At 43.5% G+C, this 11,261-nt stretch overlaps 1 protein-coding gene across 1 annotated transcript; it reads right to left on the bottom strand.

The window, feature by feature from the left end:
• On the bottom strand, nt 1-2,323 carry LOC310899925 (olfactory receptor 5J3-like). Its single transcript, XM_083837063.1, has one exon. It carries the CDS (start codon nt 1,528-1,530, stop codon nt 592-594), a length of 939 nt encoding a protein of 312 aa, XP_083693189.1. The 5' UTR covers nt 1,531-2,323; the 3' UTR covers nt 1-591.
• Nucleotides 2,324-11,261: the final 8,938 nt, after the last annotated feature.

Raw genomic sequence — 11,261 nt, 5'->3', positions numbered from 1 at the left:
GTAAGCCCAGGTTAACCCTGAGGAGAAATGCTGATCCCAAATCATGGCATGCTGCTGAACTCTACAGGATCAGGAAATGTTCTGTGACATTATTTGACATTTTTCCGGTATAGACATTTTTCTGATAAATCCAACAACAGCATGTCCCACACCCCTTCATTTACCAAGCAGGGGGCTACGGCTTGGTATTACAGCTAATTTGAGCTAGGGATTGACATGGAAATCAGTAACAAATGTGTATGTGAACACAAAGGGATATAATATATAAATACATTGTATAATATGGAATTGCTGCATTTTTATGGATACACACACATGTGAATGCGTATAACTTGGCACTCATAGGACTAGAGGCCTCCCAGATGTCCTTTCTGATCAAAAGAGTCCCATCTCCTGCTCAAAGCAGGGCTGACCTCACACTACACGGTTGCACATGGCCTCATTCAGGCATGTTTGGAAGACCTGCATGGATGGAGGCTCCACAGCCTGAGACAAAGCCCCACAGCCAGATGGCCTGAGTCCTGGCCTATGATGCTCTGTGCATTTGTGGTTTCCCAAGGTCTTCACTCGCTCCTGTGTCATTAACTCTGCTCAGACCCCAACAGTGATTCTTTCTGCTCTTCTCCTCAGTGCATCCTTCACAACTTGGTTCCTCAGGCTGTAGATGAGTGGGTTCAGCATTGGAATCACCACTGTGTAGAAAACAGAGACCATCTTATCTGTGTTCAGGGAGTAACTGGAGCTGGGGCGCAAATACATGAAGATTGTCGTCCCATACAACAGGGTGACAGCTGTCAGGTGGGACACACAGGTGGAGAAGGCTTTTTGCCTACCTTCAGCTGAACGGATCCTCAGGATGGCAAAGGAAATGAAGATGTATGAGACCAGGATGATGGAGATGGTGCTAAGCTCAATGACCCCAGCTAAGGAGAAGAGGATCATCTCATTGATGTAGGTGTTGGCACAGGACAGAGCCAGGAGGGGAGGAACATCGCAGAAGAAGTGATTGATGACGTTGGAGTTGCAGAAGGGCAGCCTGATGATGAAGGTCATCTGTATGATGGCGTTCAGGATGCCCCCGATGTAGGACCCCACCACCAGCTGCACACACAGCCTCCGAGTCATAACGGCTGAATAGAGCAGTGGGTTACAGATGGCCACGTACCGGTCATATGCCATGACAGCCAGCAGGAAGCACTCGGTGGTCACAAAGACAATGTAGAAGAAGGTTTGACCTGTGCAGCCAGCAAAGGAAATGGTCCTCCTCTCTGATAGGAAGTTCACCAGAGTCCTGGGGGCAATCACAGAGGAGAAGCAGATGTCCACCACCGAGAGGCTGCCAAGGAAGAAGTACATGGATGTGTGGAGCCGGGGGTCACCTCGGATGATGATGATTATCCCCATGTTGCCCAAAAGGGTGATGATGTAGATGAGCAGAAACACCACGAAGAGGGCTTCCTTCATCTCTGGTTGGTCAGTCAGGCCCTCAAGAATGAACTCTGCCACCGAGGTGCGATTCTCCTCTGCCATTCAGGGCCTCATATCTATGAAGGGAGAGAGCACAAAGACACAGGACAGTGAAAATGATGACTTTTAAAATTATTTTTAAACTGAAATTGGATAAGTTGACAATTTACGCCATGTGGAGCTAGGATACCCAGACCATTCATTTCTAGGGATCTAGGACAGTAGGGACCACACATTGGCCATGAGAAGTCAGCCAGCTGGTCTGAGCTTGTCTTCTACAGTCCAAGGAAAGGAGAAGAGAAGGCATCCCAGCTTTCCTAAATACCCACACCAGCCTGCAGCAAGTCACTGTTGAAGGCATTTTACCTCCCAGCCTGTGGGCAGACCTTAGGTTAGGTTCATCTCTAACTCAGGATCTCATTTTGGTACCTGCAGTTTGATGAAATCGATGGATGAAACATCAGATAGAGATTCAGATGACATAGGCTAAGTTACCAGCTCTGCCCTTGCTCTCTAGCAATTAAGCCTTTCTCCTTATTTGTTTCACTCCTCTCCCCTCCCCAATTTCGAACAGATCAGAAGGTGCCCTGAACAGGATGGCTGTGTCTTCAGCAGCATCTTCTGGCTACAACTGTAACAGTTTGGGGTAAAAGTAAAAATACCATAGCTTTTCTTCCTTGGTTTTGGAAGAGAGACTGTGGAAAAGACAAAGTTTTTGGGAGTGAGAAGAGGTTGCATGATCCTGAAAGTCAAGAAATAAATGAGAAGTTTAATATTAGTCTCAGAAACCTTGGAGAGAGGAAGCCAGGGAGACCATGAGTGCAATTTGAATCTGAAGCTGTAGTTTTGTACTGGGATGAGCATCAAACATTTCATTAATATAACTTAGAGAATGTACAATTAAGTGTTAAACATCAAAATCTGTCTTGATTGCTCCATGACACTGAGAGCAAACACATTACTCTGGGTGTTAGGGTCCCATGTATAAGGAATTCATGTGGATTTAATAGAAAATAAATCCGTCTATCAATAAATGCTCAAAGCTGTTATGGAGTTGAGCTGACCAGAGCCCATTGCATCCCTGCTCATCACTTGCCCTTGCCATGAGGCACCATTAACCACCACAATACATTGATGACATTCATCATGCCTTGCATTTTCAGAAATGGGCCAGGAGATGAAACCTGATTTGCAGAAGTTATTCAAGTGTCAGGTGAGAGAGCTGCAAGCATTTATGAATATGAATATGAATATGAACCAGCTGTAATGTACTGGCTGAGACCAGGCAGAAATAGGATCTGTGATGTCCTGGAATATAAAGTAACACCTGGTGCCTTCCCCAATGTGCTTAGGCAGCAGCATCCAACTGAATTGCATCTCATTTCCAGGTGAGAACAGGGAATGGCTCACAGTTCTGGCAGAAGAGAGGAAAACAGCCGAAGGAAAAAAGGAAAAAAAGAGCCAGTGTGAGAATTCACTGTTTTAAGAGGCAATCTGTGAAGAAAATACTTCACAGAGGAATCTTGGCTGTGGCACAGCACAGCATCCTGGTGGTGAGGATGCTCATGAGGACTTCCCTCATCCCATTTTTCATAGGCAAAACTCATCTCCCTCCAGCATCTCCTGCTTCTTCCCTTGGCCAGAGGGGAGACCACAGAGTTGTGCTGAGCCAGGCTCGCTCAGCTCCCATTGCCTGAATTTAGGCACATAATCAGGCTGCTTACCTTAGTGAAAGGGTAAAATATAGGTTTCTGTCCCTAATAACATGAAGGTTTAGAACAGAACAATTACAAATTTACAAGAGTAAAGATGAAGATCAAAGTCTTACCCCATCAGGTGAGCATCAGGATCAGAAGACTCATTGCAGAGCCCTTTTCCATCAGCTGAACACACACACTTTGTCTCAGGCTTGGTGGGTGGGTTAATTCCTCCTTGAGAGTGCTCTCCTCTCTTCTTCTCACAGGCTCCTTAAAGATACCATAAGCACCATGACTTTTGATCCCTGCACACTTTTGAATTCATATACTGGTGTGCATTCCAAGTGCATCCCAGCAGAAATATTTCACCTTTAACCAAGACAGAGGAGAAAACCTTTAGCTGGTGTAAATCAGAGCAGCCTCCCTGAAGGTAGTATAGCTGCAGAGGTTTATACCAGAGGAGGACAGTCCCAACAGAGCTCACCCTGACCATTCAGGGAACGGTCACCTTGACCTGTGGATGGAGGCCACTTTGTCTTCCACTTTGGATTGAACTACAGACTCAGGAAACATGCATGGTAAATCTTGGGGATTAAAACTTGAAGCCATCCTCACAGTTTCCGGGTAAACAAGAACATCTCTCCTGAGGTTTCAAGAGCCTCATGCATATTTCTGTCAGGTGAAGTTCTTCACTTACATCAACGTGTTGCCTTTATACGGGTGTCTGCAAATCTCTGTGGGCAAAAGACTCCCCTCCTCAGGGAGGGGGTGTTTGTCCTTGCCTTGGCTACAGTTCAGGTTTCTGAGAGAAGCGAGTCTTGGTTGTATGCTGCTGGCTCCTTACTGAGAGTCCATGAGTCATAACAGCTTGAACTACTAACAAAGGCTTAACTATGCATGCAGGATGATGCAAAATCCTATGCTAATTCCTGGACTACAGCAACATTGGTGTCACAAATATCAAGAACCTGTGACAACAATTGGTAACCTCAAGAGACAGAACTGGTAGAGATCCCAACGAGTACGAGTTACTCTTCACAATCCCCTCTGAAAACCAAGGGCGAGATGGGAAGGTAGATCCAAAGGGCAATTTGCTCCAAGCATCTCAAACACCTCTTGTAAGCAGCTTATGCTGCAGTAATCGGTGCTGGCTGGATGCCTGCGCAGATGGCTGGGATCACGGAGATGACGGCTGGCCCAAGCCTCCAGACAATGAATGAGCCTGAACCACTTCCAGACTACTGACAATTAAGAACGGGGAGGGCTGTATTGGACCCACCTGTCGGAACATGACTGAGGATGGCAGTCCTCTAAACCTTTTTCTATGTTCCAGACATTCCCAGGAACATCTCAGCAGCCTGTTTTTTCCTCCCTTTTAACAGAGAGCAGGGTCGTTCTACTGCTCTACCTCTACTGAAAGATCAGAATGATCTCAGTATATTTTGGAAAGAGATGGTATTAATTCAGTACTTTCTGTAAACAAACTTTTGTTTAGAAGAAAATGGATAGCACATTCACCGCAATTTCAGTGTAATTCACCTCAGCGCAACATACTCAAGTATCACTCTTTCAGTGTCTGAAACATCTTAATGAGATCCCAATTCATAACATGAATTTCACTATAGATTTTTTTCCCTTTCAGTAATAGGAGCTCATGCTTTTAAAGAGATTGCACGGATACAGAAACTATATAACTAGCAGCTTGTGTCTGGATCCCTGACTTCCATACGTGGAATTTCCTCACCTATCAGTTGAGAAATCCATTGTATAGATATATAAGACACCTACTTAGGCTCTTTTCACGATCAGTAGGCATGAAGGTGGTGGTTTAGTAGCTTAGACATGGGTGCTCAGGACTTTTTAGTGCCCACCATGCATTTTTCCTGCTCCCCAAAGGAAGCAAGTCTCCCAACATTTTGTGCTGTATCTGCTAGTTCTGTGTTGATGCCCTCTTAGATGGAATTAGGTGCATCAGTAGATTCAGTAGAGCCCAGAGAGGGATTTTCCACATCCAAAGGAGAGACCCACGTGGTCACACTGATGGAGAAGTTCTCCATCAGTACTACTGAGAGTCTTGAGGACTTGCTGAGATGGACACCTGGGGCAGGTTTGGGTTCACCTGGCTACACATGAGCATGATGTACAGAGCTCCACATGAGCTGTAGGTACCAGCTTCTGTTCCAGCTGGAAGTCCAAGGTGCAATTTGGTTGGACAACCAGAGGGGCGGCTCTGGCATAAACCCTGCAGGGTTTGCAGGAAACCCAAAACCTTCTGGAAGGGCAGCTGAAGCCCAGCAGACGCCCTTGGGTACACAAAATGGTGCTGGAGACCAGAGCCAGCACAGGCAGCAGCCACAGAGCCACATGAAGCAGCAACCCAAATACTGACAAAACAGAGGTGACCCCAGATAAGTGTGTTCATTGAGCAACAGGTATTTCTACAAATGACAATACTGTCACAGGAAAGTTTATATTTTGGGATTTCTGGGGTTACTAATTTTACTGATGTTTTGCAATTCTGTTCCCACTATTGTCCACACCTCCAGGTACAGCTCAGAGCATACCCCACTTGAAAAAAAAAAAAGGAAAAACATACATATGAGTCATTTCTAAAAGATAAGCTAGTTTTCTTTCTTGCAAAATGACAAAGGAAAAACACTTTTTTTTGGAAAGCAGTTACACATACAGTTACCAGGTAATCAGGTATGAACTTTTGAAATGTTTATCACTAAATTATTTATATCTGTTCTATTAGTTTTGCAGTTGTCATGTATTGTTATATCTAAGTATTTTTGTCCTGTTAACATTCGTCTTATAATGGAGGCAGAAATGAAAAGGCGGAATTGCAATTAAAAAAATCACACATTAAAATAGCATATAAAGTGAAAGGCAGCAATATTGACTTATCAAAGTGGTACGACCCATGGGCTGGATGGGTTACTGCAACTCTGATTCAAACATCTTGAAAAGAAATGTCAGAGACATGCTATATTTTCTGTAGGGAGAAAGCTATGCCTTTATGCATGATTAATTTGTTTAATTTAACAAGGATCTTACTCTTTCATTCCTGTTATGGGGGAAGATTAAGGTCAGATGCAATATTTATCTACTAAACTCAAATTTGGCCAGTTAAATCTCATGTGAATGTAACAGATAACTGTTTGGAAAAAAAAAATAACAAAGAAAAAAAAATTATTAATTTCATTACAACTAGTAATGGCTTTACTGTAAAAAAACCCTGGCTTTACTATATATCCTCACTGTGAATATATATACTGAAAAATTCCATTAAATAGCACATTTAGGAACTGTCACTGTCCAATATTTAATGTTCTGTATTAAACTCATTTGAGGTATTTACTTGCTATAGAAAGCATTATGAAGATTAAAGTGCAGCAGAGTAATTTTTAAAATACCTTTATACATCCTTGAATGGGTCATTATGGAAGATTCCCAGGGAAATTCCAATTTCCCTGTTTCCAGCAGCTTTAAGGAAACACTCCATATTCAAAGTTCCTTTGCCTGCTCCCATCTGGAGCAGGGATTGCCTGGTAGTAAACTGAAACCATTACAATGAAGTTGGTGGCTTAGTCCCAAGGAAAAGGCCATAAAGAAAGGGCCCATAGCACTCCCTTCTTGGCGGAAGCGGAGATAACCTGGGTATCCTCCCAGCACACCAGCCCCATGACAAGTCTGTCAGGGAACACTTGCCGTGACTTCTCCAGCTGATTTCAGCAGCTGTGAAAAAGTTTGTTCCAGCATTGAGGCTTACCTGAAATTGATAGGTTCCATGTCATGGCTGGAATAGGTACAGGACTTGACAGGGATTTAATCCACCATGCTAATAAACAATACCAAAACACAAAGAGCAGGTCTACCATGATGACCTGAGTCTACCAGGTCAAAAATGACTGAGAAGTAAAGAAAACTGTCTGAGTTACTAGCAGAAATCTCACAAATGTTTCATTTTTATAAGGTTGAGCCTTGTCACTGTATTTCCTTCAAAATATAGGTGACTTGGGGTTGCCTAATGAATGGCAGATCCACGAGGATACCTAGCACATGCTAGCCTCCAAACATTCAGTAGCAATCTGGAAATTTTAGCACATTTTCCTCACAAATCTGCCTCTGGCAGTTCTTCAAGGATGCATTGTACCTCTCCTGTTACAAAATAAACTATCTAGAGGCAAACATACAAGTTAATCCCACATTGGTAGGGCCAGACACAATACAAGATGCCCAATGATATACAGAAAATTGCCACAGCTTCCTTCTGACAACCCCAAAGCCCAGACCAGACCACTTGGTAACACTCCAGTTACAAATGCAACATAAAAATACACCTGTACAAGGCAGCCGCTGAGAAACTCAGCACTATTTTGGGTGTCACAGCTGAGGAGAAGCAGAGATCCAATACACAGGGGGTTGCAGTTGGGAATCAAGCCAGACAATGCCAAGGTTACCCACCACCATGGTGACAGATAAGCAGGAAAACTCCAAATAGGGTAGCTTGGAGGCCAGGGTAATCCAAGAAACCCTTGAACATAAAATCTGTGACTATTCTAGTTTCCCAAAGCCATCGGTGTGCAAGAACACACTGCTCTCATGCAAGATGGCAGCTTCCAAGAGATCAGTCATCCTAAGCACACTGACTTCATACCTTGCTTAATTATGTGTGGTTTTAATCCCATGCTCTGTAGATAATGAAGCTCTCTAACAAAACACTGCTGGACACCCTGGCAGGCTGCTCCGTTGGTCCACAAGCACCCAGTGATGCAGGGACCCACGTCTCCTGGCTACTCAAGCACTTTCAACCATGCTTTAAATACAACTTCTGCCTTCACATACTGATTCCAAAGAAAAAAGTGATAAAACAAGCTTTTCCTTTGACATCACCCTAGTCTTCTCCATGCACATTGTGTCTGTCTGTCTGCAGTTTTCACCACATTAAGGGAAGAGAAGCCCATATTCATTAACATTTGCTCTGATAACACTCCAGCTGGAGAGGTATCAGCAACCACTCTGCTTTCCATGTTGACAATGTCCCAAAGATTTATTATCCCAGGTAGCTCAGAATTGGAATTTGCTGCTCAGGACATTTTATTCTAAATGCTCAAAAACAAAACTAATTTTTTGTTTGTTTGGTTGGTTGGTTTGGTTTAGTTTGGTTTGTTGGTTTTTTTAGGTGACTACTAACAAAGTTAGTTACTACTTTGGGAAATTAACTACATTCTACATTTCAATGACTGCTCACATCCCATGAGAACAGCTACACAAACAGACGGAGGTAAATACTTTTCTGCAAGACTGTATCTTGCAGCTTAGATGGTGACTTGCTAAAAATTTTGCTTTTTCCTTTATTTCTATCATAAGTTAACATTTTAAGCAAACAGTAACTTCTTAAGTACTTTCAAACAACTAGTTAACATGCTAAATTAAGGTTAGAGAGTAAAGCATTGTTTCTTTCATTCAGAAAAGAATTGTGACTTATCTTTGTATTTCTTAAGTGTGGAAGTTTGAGGGGAATATAAAAATAGTTCCTATTTCTCAATGAGAAAACCAGAGTCTGCCCTCATACCAGGCTAGGGCATACTTCAATAGCCAATTTCTTTATTTCCTAATCCAGTCCTCCACTTAACCGTGAAGACTTTTACTGCCCTGTATTCCTGCTCTCTACTAATTTCACCTATACCCCCCAAACAGTACCTTAGATTCCACCTCTTCTGTTTTCTTATAAAAGAATTAGACTTCTTCAGTCTTAACTACTTCTGTGCCCACCTCTGTTATTAGTTTCTCTGAGGCGATCTTTCACAAGATATTGCCAGAATCTACACCTTTTTCTTCTGAGGAAAATTAGAACAGCAACGATACGGAAAATAAGACAATATCCTATTAAATTCATCTGAAAGTGTATGTGTGCCTATTTCAAATAGGATGAAATAATAAGAATGTTCTGAAAAAGGATTGTCTCAGGGGAGAGAGACACATACTAAAGATTTCTTCTGAACAAGTGTGTTTGTCCCAGTGTACCTCATAACAGTTGGCAAAGATGCTTTCAAAGAGAAATGGCATTTTTTGCTGTTGTCAGTTACTGCTACATTTCTTTGACATTGCCTCTAACCTGATCTTTCTTACCTGTCTGAACAACTATTTCACACAATCATTGACTTTAAAATATTATTTTTTCCACCTTCTAGCTTGCTTTATAAATCAGATTCAAAGAAATGAATTTATTCCTAGTCTTTTTCTCTCTTAATTTTACGTGATGTTAGACGTCCACACATGAATGTTCCTCCCAGAGGCTATTGTCTTCACTGTTTATTGCTTTCCAGCTTAGATGGCTGGGATAAGCTGCCAACAGCCTCATTGGGCACATCGCCCCAGGCCAATCTCTTTTACTTTTTCTATACTTCAGATATAATTGCAAGCTTCCCTTGGTGATTCTGAGAAAGACAGAGGTGTGGAGCTATTACTTCCTTAACCTTTAAGATGGGCTGTCTTCTGGGAGAAAGGATACACCGAGGTCAAGAACTGCTGTAATATCATCAAGAAACAGCAGCATCTTAGCACCTTGTAATTATGGAAACACACAAGTAGGAAAGATTGACCAAAGTTCTCAAACTAGCCCCAGGAGCAACAGGGAACCAACACTGATTGGAAACATGTTTGTGTGCAGTATATGTGATAGATGATTATGGATATCTACCAAATCTGAACATCTACAGTGCAAATGAACCTAACACAGAGACTATGATGATCAACATCATCATTGATTTGGAGAAGTATGATTTCTACTTTCCCCTTTACACGTTTCTGCCTGTGTTATCACTTAAGGTTATGTATTAACACTGCATAATTTTGAACTTAACTAGGCATGACTGGCTGTCATGATATTTAGAGTATTTACAATGCAGTTTTACACTGGAAAGTGATTGCCATATTGAGGCTTTGGAAAAATGCATGTGATAGTCAGAAAGAAAATTAAGCCTTGAAAGTCACAGGGATCACTGAACCAAATTTTAAGACAAGATGTTGCCAACTTGTTGAAGACAATAGCAAGCCCATGCTTGCTGGCACAGTGGGCCATCCAGGGTCAATGGAGGGAAATCAGTAGCTCCAGAGAAGGGAGTCAGTTGTGCTTTATGCATCCCTGGGGGCACAGCAACAGGCTATGGAAAATCTGAAACTAATCTATTTCCATTTTGTAGAGGCAAGGTCGGACTGAAACCCTTGCATGGTCTGCTGGCATCCCACGGTCAACAGGTCATCACTGCCACGGTGTGTCAGAATCACAGAATCACAGAATCACAGAATGGCCAAGGTTGGAAGGGACCTCTGGAGATCATCTAGTCCACCCCTCTCTGCCAAGCAGGATCACCTAGAGCACGTTGCACAGGATGGCATCCAGGCAGGTTTTGAATATCTCCAGAGAAGGAGACTCCATAACCTCTCTGGGCAACCTGTCCCAGTGCTCTGTCACCCTCCCAGTAAAGAAGTGCCCCCTCGTACTGAGCCAGAACCTCCTGTACTTCAGTTTGTGCCTGTTGCCTCTCGTTCTGTCACTGGGCACAACTGAAAAGAGACTGGCTCCATCCTCTCGACACCCTCCCCTCAGATATTTATATACATTGATGTGGTCTCTCCTCAGTCTTCTCTTTTCCAAGCTAAGCAGGCCCAGCTCTTTCAGCCTGTCCTTGTATGACAGGAGCTCCAGTCCTCTGATCATCTTCGTAGCCCTCCTCTGAACTCGCTCCAATAGTTCTGTGTCCCTCTGTTACTGGGGAGCCCAGAACCGGACACAATACTCCAAGTGTGGCCTCACCAGGGCTGAGTAGAGGGGGAGGATCACCTCCCTTGACCTGCTGGCAACACTCTTCTGAATGCAGCCCAGGGTACCATTGGCCTTCTTGGTCGCAAGGGCGCATTGATGCCTCCCTTCCAGTCAGCCTGCTGTCCACTAGGACTCCCAGGTCCCTCTCTGCACAGCTGCTCTCCAGCAGGTCAGCCCCAGCCTGTACTGGTGCTTGGGGTTATTCCTCCCTAGGTGCAAGACCCTTCACTTGCCCTTGTTGAACTTCATGAGGTTCCTCTTGGCCC

This window comes from Anser anser (genome assembly GCF_964211835.1).
Source record: "Anser anser genome assembly, chromosome: 5".
Taxonomy (NCBI): Eukaryota; Metazoa; Chordata; class Aves; order Anseriformes; family Anatidae; genus Anser; species Anser anser.
The sequence above is the reverse complement of the archived record's forward strand: the minus strand, read 5'-3'. Positions and strand labels throughout refer to the sequence as shown.

What these genes read in the sequence shown, in the direction of transcription:
- LOC310899925 (XM_083837063.1), bottom strand. Translation starts at nt 1,530, where the DNA reads ATGGCAGAGGAGAATCGCACCTCGGTGGCAGAGTTCATTCTTGAGGGC.